The sequence below is a fragment of the Urocampus carinirostris genome, chromosome 8 (genome assembly GCF_059441175.1).
Source record: "Urocampus carinirostris isolate Australia breed hairy pipefish chromosome 8, RoL_Ucar_1.0, whole genome shotgun sequence".
Taxonomy (NCBI): Eukaryota; Metazoa; Chordata; class Actinopteri; order Syngnathiformes; family Syngnathidae; genus Urocampus; species Urocampus carinirostris.
In genome coordinates this window covers 28,257,702-28,275,844 of record NC_142356.1, presented here as the reverse complement: position 1 = coordinate 28,275,844, position 18,143 = coordinate 28,257,702, and the positions used below count along the sequence as shown (strand labels likewise).

Below are 18,143 nucleotides of genomic sequence, written 5' to 3'. Positions count from 1 at the left end.
ACAGGGGCAGCACGGCGGCGCAGTGGTTAGCGCATGTGCGACACAGTTCATGGGAACCTCCTGCGTGGGTTCGAATCCAGCTGCAGACTTCCTGTGCGGAGTTTGTATGTTCTCCCCGTGCTTGCGTGGGTTTCCTCCAGGCACTCCGGTTTCCTCCCACATTCCAAAAACATGCATTTCAGGTGAATTGGCCGGTCCAAATTGTCCCTAGGTGTGACTGAGCGAGTGAGTTGTCTGTCCACGTGTGCCCTGCGATTGGCTGGCAACCAGTTCAGGGTGTCCCCTGCCCACTGCCAGGAGATGGCTGGGATGGGCTCCAGCCCCCCCGCGACCCTAATGAGGATAAGCGGTACGGCTGATGAGATGAGATGAGATATTAAAAACAGAAACAAGAAGATTAACCTTTCAGAAACCTTTTTTTTTTTACTGATACGCTACAACTGTAGCGACACGGCGGATAAGTGGTTATTGCGTTCGTGACACATTTCTGAAGTCATGGGATCAAATCCAGCTACCAGCCTTTCTGTGCGGAGTTTGCATGTTCTCCCCGTGCTTGTGTGAGTTTCCTCCGGGCACTCCGGTGTCCTCCCACATTCCAAAAACATGCATGTCAGGTTAGATGTCCGGTTCAAATTGTCCCTGGGTATGAATGAGCAAGTGAGATGTTTATCTCCATGTGCCCTGCGACTGGCTGGCAACTTGCCCACTGCCCGAAGATGGCTGGGATGGGCTCCAGTGAAACGTATGTTTTTGGAATGTGGGAGGAAACCGGAGCGCCCGGAGGAAACCCACCCAAGCACGGGGAGAACATGCAAACTTCTCACTGGAAGGTTTAATCTCATGACCTCAGAACTGTTGCGCACACGTGCTAACCACTGCTCTGCCGCGCTGCCCTGGAATCAATATGACTTTTCAGAAAAAGGAAATTACATTTGTTTGGAGGAAATTAAATTAATTCCAATCTTACCGAAAGAAATCAAATTATATGTTGACATACATTTTGGGGCACATTTACTGTATGTCTGCAAAGAAAAGTACAATTTTTCCATTTTTGTGCCCCACTCGGGTGCTTGTGTCACTCTCAGCTGACAAGTTGTTGTTTTTTAAAAATGACCTTCTTGTCTTTCCTTACCTGTCTTCTGATGCTTTTAAAGCTTTCATTTCTGCTTTAGAACAGACATGTCAAATTTCCCCCAAGAGAACAGAAAAGAAACTCACCTTATTTGTGTTGTTTCTTACATTAATTTTATTATTCTCCTTAAAAACAGCTTGTGTTTCAATTTGTAGAGATAGCTTTATATGATATTCTACTACTTTGCATTGTGTATAAAGACATTTTCTTTTTCTCTTGTTCTTGATTGGTTTCCTCCTTTTTGTGACACGTATCTATGACACTAAAATATGTAAATCAAACTTGGTTCATTTCAAGCTAATTTGTGATAAGTCATTTTTGTTACCGTTATCTTCAAATTCATTGGACAAGTTCGCATTAATCTGATATATCTAAAAATTAATTAGAATCGTTTACAATTTTTGCTTTATTTTCCCCGGGTTGAGCTGATTTTGCACGCTGAATGACAAGTGGTGTTGGATAGTATTAATACCACTTGTTTTGATTGATTCCCATGTCGAATACTCAGGTCTTCAGTATTCCCTGCCAGCAAGTGATGATACCAATAAGTACCCTAATACAGAAAAAAAATATGAAAACAAATGCTTATTGGATATATGCAAATCTGCTAGTATTCTTGAATTTTTATAGAATGTTGTAGCATGTGTTCTTTGAGCAAGTACAATCTTGTGTCCAGCATTTTTGGGGGGTTGCTCCCCAGCTAATTGTTCTAGAGCAGGGGTATCAAAAAGCCGACCCGTGGGCCGGATCAGGCCCGCTAAGGGATTGAATCCGGCCTGCGAGACAACGCTGAAACGGGATGCAGGTTGAAATATGTCCACTTGATGTTGCTAAAGCCAGGTGCCTCTCGCAAAGACGCTGTGGTTGTATTTCTCTCTCTCTCTCTCTCTCTCTTTTTTCTCATTCTTTTTCTCTTTCTTTCTTCCTCTTTGTCTTGTTTTCTCTGTGTCTTTTACCTTATTTTACTCTCTCTTCATTTTTTCCTTTTCTCTCCTTTTTCTCTCTTTCTATTTCTTTTTGGATTTCTTACTTTTCCCCTCTTTCACTATTTCTCTTTTTATCTCTTTTGTTTCTCATGTTCTCTCTTTCTCTCCTCTCTCTCTCTCCCTCCCTTTTTTCTCACTATCTCTCTCTCTCTTTCACTCTCTCTGTTTCTCTTTTTCTCTTTCTTTGTTCATCTTTGTCCCATTTTCGGTTGGTGTCTTTTTACCTTCTTTTAGTCTCATTTACTCTTCATTTTTTCCTTTTCTCTCTTTCTCGCTTATTTTCCCCATCTCTCTTTCTACCTTTCTCTCTTTCTCTCTATTTCTCTTTGGATTTCTTTCTTTCTCTCTCTCTTTCTTTCCCCCTCTCTCACTATTTCTCTTTTTATCTCTTTTGTTTCTCATGTTCTCTCTCTCTTCTCTTTCTCCCTTTCTCTACCTCTATCTTTCTCTTATTTGTTTCTCTCTTTTTTCTTTCTTCTTTCTTTCTGTCTTATCTACAAGTCCGGCCCCCGAGAAAAATATTATTTGATAGTTACAACCAGAATAAATTCCTAAATATGATTACACGGAATAAAATGTATGAATAATGAAGACGTATCTTTTTTATTGTATGTTTAATTGGTACTTCACCACAAATAACACAGCATACAATCACAATTTCTGCTTTCCAATATATACAATATTTCCAATATAAATAAAACTGGATTCTTGCAATAAAACGCTTTCACCTTTCAATTGATTCGTGAAATCAATAGCATATTATCATTTGTTATTTATAATACGTTGTTCCATGTTGTCATAAAAATCCAGCACTGTAGAGAGAATGTCTGTTTTACATAAGCTGTTCTCATACGTGCATTAGCAACAAAATAAGGTCTAGGTTACAAACAAAATAAATAAACAAAACAAAAAAGTTAAAACCAGATTTTTTTCTAGAGGTATAGAAAACAATTGTTTATTCAACGTGCTTTCGTGATCGAAGTCGGAACCATTTACACAGGAAGTAATTTCTATCCGTTCTTTTTTAATAATGCACACGGGACGCGCACCTAATGTTGACAAAAATATCCTCTAGTTGACACGTTCATTTTTGTTTTACGATTCTAAGTTTTAGTTGAAATCTCCAAAAAGCTGAACCACCTGCAATAGTTTACGATGTCTATGTCATTGATCAGAAGAGGAATTGAGCTGCTGAGTAACGACATACAAAGTAAGTTTGTTTAGCACATTGATCTTGCTAACGGGCTAACATGCTGCCTTCCACGCAGTGCTGCACGAACCTGCCAGAAATATGTACTCTTAAATATTGTATTTAGATAAACAGTGTGGATGCGGGTCGTTTCTGTTTGTTTTTATACATATAAACATGTGTTTATGCGTCAAAAGATTTTTACAAAATTATGACTCGTAGTTTCTTCCAGAGAGAAGCATTACCTAAACCAGGGGTTTCCGACCTTTTTTGAGCTGAGAGCTTCCTTTAGTTACTAGTTAGCGCAAATGGCACTCGGTTACATATTGTTGGGAATTAAATATCAAAATGTATCGTTTACCAAATTGTTCAAATTAGTTATCTGACTCCATTAACCAAACACAACCTACATTCACCCAACAGTGCGCGCTCGTTTCTTGATGGAAAAGCTGAACAAGAAAAGCCGACATTTTCACACGGGGGCAGATTTAATTTCATTAATCGAAAATGGCCAAATTAGTCGAATTAGTGTCGTTGGCATCTCTGGCAAGCCTTCTCTGAAGTCTTCCAGCCTTCTCCTCTCGGCCCAAGTCTTTCCGCAATATGGTGTTCCGACTCCTCCCATGGGCGTGCCAATGAAGCCCAACCAACGTGAGCTCCACCACCCCGCCGCGATGTCTGGAAAACTCAAAACAGCGGAGAGCATTTCTCAAACAATGCCTGCCGTCCTCAGTCATCAGGGCCTTTCTGCATCGTCGGATGTGCTGACTATCTTATCAGCCTCACATACTGTTCCCACCATTCCTGTAAACAATATTTTCTACCAGGGTGCCCTGAACTTTCACTGCTCCTTGAACTTAAGCCTACTCGGTGAAAATCTTCAATGCACTCAATAAATGTAACTTGTATTCAATCTTATAAAATCCTTTATAGTCAAATGTATAAAATCCTTCAGTATACATTTCTAAAATAACTGATCATGTTATTACTATGATGTTACTCTGCTGTGGAATGCTCTTCCCCTGGGTTTCGATCTGCAACCTCAGTGGAACATTTTAAATCTAGGCTTAAAACACACTTCTATTCTATAGCATATGATTTACCTATATTTCATGTTGACAATATCTGTGTATTATTTATCATTGCATCATCCGTTGCATCCCCTTGAGACTCCATGTGATAAAGGGCAATACAAATAAACATGACTTGACATGGCTTGACCATTTTATCACCTTGTTAAGAATTTGAAGTAGGGTTGAATAGACTCAGTCAACCACTAAAAGATAATTTTACAAAAAAAATCGCAACGGCTCAGCACCGGTGAGCTAAACTATTTTCAGAACAGGTCTGCAGGCACCTTAGCTGTTCTTAGGGGGACCCCTGATCTCGACTCTAGAACAGGAGTCTCTAACGTGGTGACCGCGGGCACCAGGGTGCCCCTTTTGGACAGTTGAGGTGTCCACGGACCTCTTCTGAAAATGGCTTACCAGCAGTGTTGCGCACGTTACTTTAAAATGGTATTTCCTTATAGTTACTCATGACCTCTTCCAAAAAGTAAATAACTAACGATAGCTAAAGTAACTAGTTGACAGGGAAAGTAACTACTTGAGATACTTCAAAAAGAAGTTGGATGTCAAAGAATTTGAACTTTTCTGAGCAAATACGAAACACCGCGTTCAGTCGTAGAGATGGGAATTCAGACTATTTACATTGTTTTTGTTGCATTGGTCTGTGTCAGGCAGTACGTAATCTGACATTTATTTAAACAGACGATGAGAACTTAACATGTACACCGTGCAACAGGTTTACTGCCACAGAATGTCATGAACTACAATGTCATAGTAACACAAATAACAGCTCACAGTTCCCTTAAGTGCACAAGTTGTTGGGGCACCAATAAGGACACAACTCTGGACAGCCTTCTCCGCTGTTGACGGTCCCTGGCCTGTTCTTGGGTTGTGGCAAAGTTGGCCCCAGTCTATTCTCATATGTTGTCAGGCCAGGTCTTTTTCGGTCTTCCTCTCCTCCTGCCCCCTTGGACTGTGCTTCGGAGAAGGATCTTGGACAGTCCTGATGATCTTGTGATGTGTCTATACCACTAAATTTTCCGCCTGCTTACGGTTCTTCGTAGGGTCCAATGTGCCCTCTGATGGTGTTGTGCACCGTTTCGTTTGTCACATGGGCTGATGCCTATAAGTTTTCTGTAGTATCGCATCTCCACGGCCTGTTTTCCTTTCCAGTTTTGTTGTGAGAGTTCATGTCTCGCAAGCGTGGAGGAAGATGGGTGTAACCAGCGCTAGCATCAGTCTGATCTTTGATTTCACTGCTTTTTTTCTCGTCCCTCCAGATGGGTTTAAGTCTAGCAAATGTGGCTGTGGTTTGAGCTATCCTGGCCATAAGTTCTGGGTCTGACCCCTCTTCTGATATGACAGCTCTAAGATATTCAAATTTGATGCTAGGTTCTAGCTCTTTGTGGTTGATGGTGAGGTTTGTGGTGGTACCTTAGGGATTGTTTGTCATTACTTTTGTTTTTTTCTGTAACACAAATGTGTTCCTTTTAATGATCCTATTTACAGTTAACACTGTAAACTGATCAAATAAAATAGAGCTTCTCAGGTATCAAATGAAAATCAAGATCCTTCAAATTCAACCTATTTCTTAAAATACATTTGTGCTCCCGGTACACGTTGCTGTTTGAGGTGATGCTTTAAGGTAAAAAATGAATAAATAAACAAATAAAATAAAAAACAAAATGGCTCCGTATTTTGGATTTAAATCTTATAGCCGCCGGCCTTAGTTCTCGTTGCTAGCTTTCTTTCTCCACTTGCCACTTCTGTTTGCTTTCCAGCCTATTTACGCACCGGCTATGGCGTCACAGAAATTGATTCTCGGGAGAAACGTCGATTTTTAAAGTTGCCAAAAATAGAATCTTTGTACATGAAGCAAATTTCTCTTGTCCTACCCCTAATTATTAATATCAATATTACTTGGGCTGGGTTTTCCAAGCACTATGTTGTAATTATTGTCTGCATATTCATTCTGATTGTCAGGGATCAGAATGGAGATTTTCATTTTCAGCTGAAATAGCCAGGGTCCAGGAATAAAGCAGGGCGGAGCCAATTTTTCTAACGGCCGCCAGGGTGCGCCAGAGCAATAAAGGAAAGAGTGAGACAGTCGGATTTTGAATTTGTTTGCTACGCAAGAGAAAAAGTGAAAAAGTCGGAATGCCTTTGGGGTTCAAAAACAGCGGAAATCCGCGGATCCGCGGAAAATTCTGATCCCTGGATTGTCTTTAATCTTTTTTGTATTTACAATTGCATGTTTTATCCTGGAGTACACTGTCTAATGCGCTTATAATGTTTCACAACGTTTATATCACTGACAATAAAGACAATTCTAATTCTACTAAGAATACAAAAGAAGGGGAAGTAGTGCAATCATAAACAGCTTCTTCAAACCAGTTATCAAATAGATTTGAGCTTCCTCTTGAGCTGCTAATAAGTATACAAAAAGGAAATCTTCTGCCATCTACTGATATGGAGGAATAGTGAAACTATTTGGTTGATCACTGTAAGAAAGCAAATCTTCTAAACAAGGGAGATTTCTGACAGCACACTAGTCTAAAACTGGTCTAATATGCCGTGTTTCCTCACAGGTGAAACTGTTAAGCAGACCAGGACACCCAATACGGCAGCAGCAAAGGAGCTGGTGAGCACAAACCGGCAGGGCCTCACCCGGCAGGTGAAGCGGCTGCAGGGTCGTCTCGGACCCGGCAAAAGCAAAGCTACGGTCAAGGACAAATGGATCAAGTGCGCCTTGGGTGAGGATAAAACAATCAACTTTAAATTCTGCAATACAGAGCGCACCTGATTAAAAGCCCCGCGCTCAAATTTAGGAATAAAACTCAATTTTTTTCTGTGTACAATGTATCGAACAATATTGTTCTTTCAGGGTCGATACGATACTGATTATTAGTATGATGAGGAGGCAGTTCACTGATATTAGAAGCTGATATTTATATGCTGCAAAAGCTTAAAAAATTGCGTGAGACATTTTTAATAATGCAAAAAGAAACAAAGAATATTAGTTTTAAATTCAAATACAACTTTAATAGCTTTCTGAAACCTTTTACAGTACATATACTGTATTTGAATTTCAGCACCACTAACATGACTAATCCCTCACTTAAACCAAAAACTAACAGTACAGGAAATAAAATTACGCTTGGCAGCAACTCGTATAAAGGTACATAAAAACTTAAATAACTCTCTGATTTTGTTTTTTTACAATGAATGATTGAAAATGTCAATACAAAAGACATGAGTGAAGTTAACGCAAAAGAAAAAGTGAATCAAACTTCAACGGAGCTCACCGATGTAAAAGTATGGGCACTTCTGTTTTACAGCCAGATTGACAAACTGATGTTATGGTAATAACTAATCACTCAGTCCTCCTGTTTTTATGCTCTTAATCGCATACACACAGGCTTGATTGATGAACTAGTGTTATGATAAGAGCTAATGTATCGGTCTCCACCTGAACGTTCATCCATAAAACAAAGTTAATTACACTTTTTGTGCCATCTATTAATCACACACGCGCTTTTCTTCTTTGGATTTTTAAAATCATAATATTATTAGTGGCCTTGATTCTCTGGTATGTCGGGACTCAGGAGTTAGCAGAGCTTCCGCTGTTTACTACGTTCTTTTATTCTTCCTTCTTCAGTGGCTTTGCCCCTGGTCACTTGTCCATTTAGAAGGCGCGGGGAGGGTTGTGTCCCAGACAAAGGGAGGGAAGAGAAGGGCTTGGCTGCATCTGAGCCTAAATAGTCGAATTTTTAGAAGTACCGATGCCGATATCCATCAAGTTGCCAATAATCGTCCTGCCCGATAATTGGTCCACTTTTACGTCAAACCTCCCGTTTTGCTCCTGTTATATACTGTATGAATAATGTTGGCAAAAACATGGACTCATTTCTCCCCTAGAAGGGGGTCATGAATGTTTCCCATGTTTGTATTTAGATTTTGTATTTAGAGCGCATGTGTTGTAGAAAAGAGCAGCTCACGGCTTTCCTCAGTGTCGCCACGAAAAAAAAGAAAAAGAATAAGCCATGCTGTATTTAAAGCCGCAGCGTTTAAAATGAGGCAAAAAGGTGGTGGCTTGTAGTCCATAATTCACATTAATTGTCATGAATTACAGAATATTGAGCTGCTTTGGGAATGTAACCTTCTCATTTTATGAATAACTTGTTATTTATGCAGATGACTTCAGAAAGAAACAGGGCAAAAGTCACATGGATGCCAACATGAAATACTTCACAGGAACCACCTTCAAGGCGAGCACGTGGGACACTTATAAAGTAAGAGGTTCCTCTTGATCTATGTAAATACATGAATCAGGGGTAGGCAGACTACGGACCATGGGAAACATGCTACAACACTACAAAAATGCAACAGAAATACTATACTACAAAAAATACTATGGAAGTACTTTAAAAAATAACTACTGAAATTCTGCAAATATACTACTACAGTAATACTATAGTACAAAAATAATACCACAGAAATATTATGACAGTAACACTACAAAAATGCTACTACAGCTATATTATAACAAATTCTACTCCAGTAATATTAAAAAATAAAGAAATATCACAAAGATACTACTGCATAAATACAACGACATTAATATTACATAAATACTGAAGAAAGACTACAAAATGTTACAACCATGCAACAGAAATACTGCAAAATACTACTATGAAAATACTTGAATACGTCTACATAAATACTAGAACAATACCACGACAGTAATACTATGCTTACAAAAAATATTTCTACAAAAATGTTATGACTGAAATACAAAAAAACATACAACTACAGTAATATTACAGAAATACTAGAGAAATACTTCAAAATACTACTGTGGAAATACTACTAAAATACTATAAAACTACTGCTATGCAAATACTTCAAAAAATAACTTCTACAAAAATACTAAGAAATAGGACTACAGTAATACTATAATACAAAAATACTATGCAAATAAATCCAATAGAAATAATACACATATACAGAAATATCACCACAGTAATATTACGAGAATACTCCTATGGAAATTCTACAAAGATGCAACAGAAACACTATTAAATTGTATACTATAGAAATACTTCAAAAAACTTGACAAAACACTACAAAAGCACCACTACAGTAATACTATAATACACAAATACTGCTACTGAAATATTATGACACAAATACTAAAAATATACCACTAGTAATAAATAATAATATTACAAAACCCTGCTTTGGAAATCCTTGAATACTTCTACAGAAATACAACCAAAATACCACAACAACAATACCATAATACAAAAATACTTCTCCAGAAATTTTGAGGCAGAAACACTTCAAAATTACAACTACAGTAATACTACAAAATACTTCAGATATACTGCAAAAATACTAGTATGGTAATACTACAGAAATACTACAAAAATACTACAGAAAAAAAGTATTCTGGCTGCAGCACTACTACAAAAATACTGCAACTAAATATCAAATAAGGTGGTAAAAACAGGTTCCTAATATATTATTTTGCTTAATTTGTGATCGTTTCAAAACCAAATTTGATGACTCACCAATTTCAAGAGAAATACAACATGTAGATGTCTGCATGTGTATTCGTTCATACATGAAAAAAGCTGGATAGGTCACCAGGAACAGGCCAAATAATTGGTGGCCCCTGGCATTAATGAACAAATACGTGGTCCACGTGTTGCTTAGATCCAGAGCTTCAACAAAGGACGGAAATCCCGCGATCGCCCCAACAAGCCCGTCGCTCACAAGCCAAAAGAGACTAAGTCGGTGTTCACGGAGGAAGAGTTCCAGCAGTTCCAGAAGGAATATTTTGGCAGGACTGTGGAAGAACAGAAACCTCATTCTTCTAAAAAACGCTGACCTTTCACATTATACGCCACATTTGTTCTATAATCACAACCGAGGTGTCAAACTCAGTTTGGCTCTGGGGCGCGATCCAGACTTTGTGTTCTCAGGCGGGTCGGATCAGTTAAAGAACTTCTCGAAATTTTTCGTTTTGTTTTTTAGTACTATGATTTATCATTCAAACCACTTTATTAGTATTATTATCACGGACGTCGAGAAGCAAAAATGAGTTTCGTGTTAGGCAATTAATGCTTTATTTGTTTTTTTAACAGTTGAATGAATGCAGTGTTACACCTGAACCAACTCACCACATTATATATACCGGTACTCAAGCAAGGGCTATGAAAAAATATTTGCCATAACTGTTGTACTTGTTTGAAATGAATTAAAAAAAATGTTTTGGCAGTGTATGGGCAAAAATATTAGACTAAATGATGTCATTTTTTTCTTCTCACTCCCTTTTATCGCTTTTGGATTTATTTTTTTGATCCTTTGCTCTTGCTGTTTTTTACTTTTTTACAAAAGTACATTTTAACAAATAGGAATAATGTCCAAATCAAGGAAAGCAGTCGACGTGGACTCTATAAAATCAGCTATTAAAGAGGGATTTGAAAAGAGCGAAGAATATTTTTATATGAGTGGATTACAAAATGGAGAAAAATGCTGAAGGAATTGATGTAAACGAAAAAGGAGCTAGAGGACGTGCAGGAAAAAAAATGTCAGAAATAAAGACTTCATGGGACTTAAGAGCAACGCGGTAAAAATGGGAAACAAACTTGAGAAAATGAAAGAGGTAATCGAGCCATACCTATAGAACATAAAATAATACAAAGAAATTGAAGAGTAGATAACAATTCTATAACATAATGCGGAAGATTTTGATATATGTGTTCGTATCAATGATTTAATCATTGCAAGAAATACAACCCCAAACCAAAACCTGGAGACAGTGGCTGAACAGGTGATTTCTTGATTCAGAAATTTCAACATAAAAATGATGCCGTTGTTGACATCTGCTATCAGCTTCCATTACATATAAATAGACCATCATCTATTTTGCTCCGGGTTTCCAACCCGTTGGATAATTGTGCAATTTTGAAGCAAGGTCCTAAATCTTTTGAACTTCATTCAAAATATTTTAAACGTCTGAGATCGATGTCTGGATAGGAACAAAGTGTGGTGGAGCTGCAGCATTTGTCCACCGGGTGGTGGTGTACTTCATCGTTTACGTCCCCAGCACTAACTGTTATGTGATGTGCCTAATAACAGAAGTACTACATTACCCATGATGCCACAACGTTACAGCGCATGCGCGGCGTGTCACCTCTGTTCGAAGCTTAACGACGGGGTTTTCTCTGCGAGTGACACGAGACTACACACCTAACCGGGGCCGTTACCCGGTGGAGTCTTTGAGGGGAGGGCGTGTACCTATATTAACAACAGTGCATACACATCACAGACACTTAAGGTTCAACAAATTAGCAGATTCAATGAAGCATTTTTTGCAAAAAGGTCAGCAAATATTTTATTCATACTGAAATCCAGAACGGGAGGCAAGCATGGTTTGGAAGGAGATAGTCACTGCTGTTGCACTGAAACTTAAACGACATGGAATGCATCTTACATGTAACTTCCAGTAAGTTTCTGCCTTGGGAAACTCAATGCGGCCCCAACAGTCAGTCACACCCCAATTTGGGCGGCCCCTCAGTGAGTTGAGATTGAGACCCCTGGTCTAGGCACTCTCGTTTAGATAATATGCTAATATCTGATTGTTTGGACAAGGTTAAATTGCCAACGCCTTTAAATAATCATATAGCAGAGGTGGGTAGAGTAGTCCATCCAATAAACAGAAAAAAATTGATTTGATTTAAAAATATACTAAAATAAACAACGTAAATTCAAGGTATTTAATAAAGATCGAAATAGAAAAAATAGTATAAATCAAACAAATACATTAAGCGCATGTAGCACCAAGTAGCACATTTAAAGCCCCAATACTTATCTTAACAGGCTCTGCAAACAGAAGAACAAGCAAGCCCATGAACTCGAACAGAGCAGACATTGCATATTGTGGCTGGTGTTTGGCACCCTTTTTAAGGGGAACATGCTTTAGATGTGAGGCCAGGGGCTCTTCTCCTTTACTGTGTTTTCATGGTCAGCGACATTTTCATACTAAGCGACATTTTCGTTCCGTTTCACCCGTAAACAACTTCTCTTCCTCTCTAGACCAAATTTCCCAAAACTTACTCAAGTAAATGTAACTGTTACTACCCACCTCCGTCATAAAGCCATTTATATCTTGGTTAACTTATCCACCGGGCCAAAACACAACCCACATTAAAGTCCCTGCTTATTGTTACCTAATAAAAACTTTCAAAATAAAATAAGGGCGCAGAATTCATTTGACTGGAAAAGAGCAAAAAACCGATTGCCGCTTTAAGACTGATTAAAATATAAGAGAGCAGCATTTCTAATAAGAGGCAGCTGAGTCTGCCAAAGCTAGAAGAAATGAGTTAAAGATCATATCTAGCATCACCAACTTGTCCAGTAAAGATTTTAACTGCTTAACTAAAGAAGAAAAAGTAAATGTTCTGCATTTATATAGCGCTTTTCAAGTCGATGAAGACCTCCCAAGGCACTTTACAATGTGCTTTACACTTTTCCCTACTAACTAACCGATAGCAGCGTCAGCCATGCAAGGCTGCTATCGGGGGGGATTAGGGATTCAGTGTCTTGCCCAAGGACACTTCAACATATAACACGGAGGAGCCGGGAATCGAGCCTGTGACCTCTTGATCCCAAGACGAGCGCTCTACCTCCTGAGCTAATGCCACCCCCCCCCTTTTTTTTTGGTCTTACCTCATCTGCAAAATAAATTATGTCAGTCTCACGTGACACAGTTTAATTGTTGGCATTAAGGTTCATTTATTGAGCAAGTCTCACTAAATCACGTGAGATCCCTTTAACATTTAAATACAAAATAACATTGCCATCAATTAGTATTTATCAAGAATCAATCAAATCACCATAACTGTACCTTTCAAAACAACCAATGTTATTTGGTATCAAAATATATAAATTAGCATCAAAGTACACTCTTAACCCAGTCCAGCATAACATATTTTAAATCACCCAAATCCCTATTTGGTGCTTATGCAAATAGCTAATTCACTGACTATTTCCCTTTTTGTAAAGTTTACAGACATCACAAACAACCTTTACACACATATTTTCGCATATCACCATCCCCACAGCAAGTGTGTTCCCAGTATATACATCTCACCTGCAAAATAGATGATAGATGACACAATTTAATTGTTGGCATTAATGTTCATTTATTGAGCAAGTCTCGCTAAATCACGTGAGACTTGGCCCAAGCACCCTTCTCTGACCTGTGAGACTTTGCTATCTAGCGGTGATATACTGGTACTTCTCTTACCCTCTCTGCTATACAAAACTCAATACCCTGAAAATAATAATAAACTTCCCTCAACTGTCAAATACGGATTACACAACATGAGTACCAAAATATAACATTTTAACTAGTCAGCAACCCTTGTTGCGCCACATTTTCATCATTGAAAGTCAAAGTATCTGTTAACTTTTGTCATTTTAATAGCGCTCTTACTCGTGATGTTGCGGTAAGACGTTTTCCATTGTGTGACGTCATTACGCACGCAACGAAAACACGATACCGAGATAGAAGCTACCGCGGCGAACTCATTTGGCTTGATCGATTTGCCGTTTCGTGATAGTCGGTGTGTACCGGATGGTACCTATCATTGACAAATTTGCGTTTTTCCATACAGATTTTATTGTACATCCTACACGTTTTAAAATGCATAATAAACGTACTTTGTGCGGCAAAAACGTACAGGTTGACAAGTATGTCAACAGGACCATCACATAGGATCGACGGAACATTGCAAGTTGTTGCTCACATTTTCTACAAAGAGGTTTTACGAATTGTAGTAAAATCATCCGATAGCAGGCCCAAGAGAAATTAGGGAGAAATTCAGGTGTATTGTGATAAGTTAACAGAAAACACTTTACCATTTTAATTCAAATGAAGTTTATATAAAGAATCTGATAGAGATACTGTACAACACATTTTCCTGCGTTTACTATTATTCATTTGAAATCAAAATGGCATTTGCCTTCCCAACAAATTGTGAGGCTTTACACTAAATTCTTATAACTTATGAAGTAGCTTCACAACACACATTTTAACTAGGCTACTTAAAACATCAGAGTTATCCTAAGCAAAGCACTGGTCTATGCGGCCACCCTCACCACCCTTTTTTGTTAGTATCAAACACATGCATCATTTATTTGGGTGTTTACTATTTTCCTTCTGGACTGATCAATCGTTATCCACATCAATAAACTGAAAAAATATCATTTAAAGCAAAAATTAAAATATGTTGAGAGTATTGCTTCCTTCGTGATAAGTGCTAGACACAATACGAGGCTGTGTGAGATTTATTCGTGTGGGAATCCGTGAGCACTACCTGCTGGCCGAATTAGATTCTGAATTAAAAAAATATCATATAAAGCATGAAGGCCTTCAAAGGTTCTTGAGACGTCGAGCTTCTTAGCCGAGTTTTCACACATTTTAAAGCAGAGAAGCTCCGCTCACATGCAACATGAGTACAGGAAAGGCTCAACGGGAACTTGTATGCCAGCCCAATGACATGGTTATTATCTGTGAGGAGGCTATGTTGTAAGATGACCTGCTTTATTTCTTATTGTTCCTTTCTTTCCCCCCAAACTTTTTACTTCTTTTTCTCTAGCATTTTTCATCTTTTCTTATTTTTTCCTGCTCTTTTCTTCATTTTTATTGTATTATTTTGATTTTTTTTTCTAGCTTTTTAGTTCTTTTTTTCTTCCTTTATTGTTGTTTTTTTCTTTTGTCTCCGTTTGCATTTATTTTAGTTTTTCTCCAGTTGTTTCTTTTTCATTGTTATTTTTTCTCCTTTTTAGCTTTATTTTTAATCCAAAAGTAATCAAGTTACATTACTGCAACATTATAGTATTCGGAATTACATTACTGATCATTTAACAGGTAACTGTATCTGATTATATTTTTAAAGTAACCCTCCCAACCCTGTGTATCAGTACAAACTTGCCTACTCAAAGTCAACTCTTGAGTCCAATGTATGGTGAGAAATAAAACCAAATATATAACACGCTACAGTGGGTATTAGCACGTCACATTGGGTATTTGTATATTGTATTCTTTTTGCTTTATTATTGTATTGTTCTCAGCGAAGGAATGCTGCTGGAAATGTGAATTTCCCTGCGGTGATGATTAAAGTAAGTATCTATCTATTTCTATCTATCTATCAAATATTAGTACAGGACTGCAAAGACAGCGATAAAGGGGATCAAAGTGTTGATCTGTCTGGATTTCGTCTGGGAAAGAGTATCCGATAATTGTCTTAAGTACATAAGTAGGACTTCAAGTAGGACACGAGACTTATTAGTTTAGGGGCCGTGAAGCTTCAACCTAGCATGTGCGCGTCAGCTGCTCGCCACATGAGTTAGAGTGTGACAGACTTGCACGGACAGTGTTTAGTTTCGGTCATGCGAGGGAAAATGTTGGAATTCAATTTACACATGGAATGTCGAAATTTAGTTACACGATTTGGAAATTGTTTAAACGTGAGTGGAAGTCAGAGGGCCTTCTAGGGCTGACGACTGATGTCGACCTCATACTTGCTGTCCTTTCCTGCTCCTTGCTTGGTGAGGAAATGAAGGAGGACATATTGAGACGAGTCAACAGACCAGGACCTTCACATACCTGTCAACCTGTACGTTTTTGCCCTACAAAGTACGTTTATTATGCATTTCAAGACGTGTACGACGTACAAGAAAATCTGTACGGAAAACCGCAAATTTGTCAATTATGGGTACCATCCGGTATACACCGACTATCACGAAACAGCAAATCAATCAAGTCAAACGAGTTCGCCACAGTAGCCTCTATCTCGGTATCGTTTTTTTTTTCTGTTGCAAAGGAAGCCAGCGGTTTGATGCTATGTGCGCATGCATCTGCCGCCTCGGATTTCATGTGGTAGTTATGTAGTGAAAGGAAGTCCGTCTCTTTTTAGAGAACCGGCTTTTATTGGCTCGCTTTTTCGGATCACTTGCTTTGATGCATTACAGTGGAACCTCGGTTTTCGACCATAATCCGTTCCAGAACCCTGTTCGAACACCGATTTGTTCAATCACCAAAATCATTTTTCCCATTTAAAATAATGCAAATCGTTTTAATCCGTTCCAACACCCTGAATGTTTACCTTGAATGTTTAACGTAAACATAAAGCTAACCCAGGCTAATCGTACGTCCGCGTTATCGTAAACTTCCATACGAAAGATTACGCTAACATGAACATGTAAAAATAAAAAAATCAGGTCGTTTACAAGTCATTTAGCACCCGGGTCTTCACAATAAGTGGTGAGCGGTTCATTGGAAAGGGGGCTCCGTTCCAACACCCTGAAAGTTGGGCTCCGTTCCGACACCCTGAATGTTTACCTTGAATGTTCAACGTAAACATAATGCTAACCAGTGTTCCCTCTAAGCTGCGCGCGTGCGCAATTGCGCACTGCTCGCACATTCTCAGCGCACAAGAAAATCTAGCTAGCGCACAAGGTTCCTAAACTCGGCTCTTCAGGTTGTTTTTGCTTCTTTAATCCCAACATGACCAAATATTATGTAAAATTATGCACAAAATGACTTAAAGGAAGGGGGGAATAGAACAAAAAAGAAAAAAATACCAAAATGAAAAAGTAGTGAAAAGCTGAGAAAAAAGGAAAAGGAAAAAAGAAGGAAAAAATTAGAAAAAAGCCAGAAAAAATGAAAAGAAAGAAATGTAGGAAAAAAGTAAATAGAGAACAAAAAGAATAAAGTAACACCTCGGAAAAAGGAAACACAATGAGATTTTTTTTTAAGGAATTTTAAAAAAGTAGAAAAAACACGTAGAAAAAAAGAAGAAAAAGTTTGTGTTCTATTCAAATAATTTCCAATTATATCAAGTGAATCTTGTTGCCAACATTGTACTTCCACTAAAAAATGTGATTAAGTACAGTTCTGTATCTTACAACCGACTAAATAAGCCCCAGAAAATGTTAATATTATTCGACAAAATATATCAGGAAATAAAAAGAAATGGGTATCTTGAGAAAGAATTGTAAGAACAAACAACCTTTGCAATCGTACATGAGTCAATTCATTCAAAAGAGAAAAATAATTTTGCATTGCCGGAAACTCAGCAAAATGTAACTTGATGTCAAGTTTTGGACATATTTGATAATTAATTATCTTGCCACACTTGGGATTATGGTTGCTCACTGTTGTTTCAAGCGTTGCTCACCGACTTTGTGTGAACGCTCAGACCCGTGGAAAATTAGAGGGAACATTGATGCTAACCCAGCCTAATCGTACGTTCGTGTTATCGTAATCTTCCGTACGAAAGATGAACGTGTAAAAATTAAAAAAAGGATAAAGAAAATAATTATGAATAGGATTTCTTACCTTTGTGGTGGTCAGCAGAAGGCGCAGGTGGACGGTGGGGTATTCCCTAGCAAGATCAGACACTCCACCTCCTTCATATTTTGCTATTATTTCTTTCTTAAATGCAGTTGTTGTACGCACTACTTTTCTTTTTTCACCTGTAGCAACTTTGCTGCTTGCACTGACTTTTTTCGGAGGCGTAATTAGGAGCTAAAACACTTCGTACACCGATATTAAAAGCGAAAGCAAAACGAAACAGTTGGTCAGGAAAAGAGCGATCTACACCCGTACGCCGCTCAGATCGCACCCTAGCGTACGCATTACCGGCGTTCGAACTCCGATTTTTTGACCGCACAGCGAAGCAAGAATTTCTCAA

General features: G+C 38.3%; 1 protein-coding gene across 1 annotated transcript; it reads left to right on the top strand.

Moving 5' to 3' along the window:
* The first annotated feature begins 3,124 nt into the window (after positions 1-3,124).
* On the top strand, positions 3,125-15,465 carry rps19bp1 (ribosomal protein S19 binding protein 1). Its single transcript, XM_088342212.1, has 4 exons — positions 3,125-3,328; positions 6,963-7,127; positions 8,569-8,666; positions 10,093-15,465. Exons 1-4 carry the CDS (start codon positions 3,274-3,276, stop codon positions 10,264-10,266), a joined length of 492 nt encoding a protein of 163 aa, XP_088198338.1. The 5' UTR covers positions 3,125-3,273; the 3' UTR covers positions 10,267-15,465.
* Positions 15,466-18,143: the final 2,678 nt, after the last annotated feature.

Coding starts and splice junctions, on each gene's coding strand:
- rps19bp1 (XM_088342212.1), top strand. CDS start 3,274: ATGTCTATGTCATTGATCAGAAGAGGAATTGAGCTGCTGAGTAACGAC. Junction 7,128..8,568: donor ATGGATCAAGTGCGCCTTGG/GTGAGGATAAAA, acceptor TTATTTATGCAG/ATGACTTCAGAAAGAAACAG. Junction 8,667..10,092: donor GCACGTGGGACACTTATAAA/GTAAGAGGTTCC, acceptor CGTGTTGCTTAG/ATCCAGAGCTTCAACAAAGG.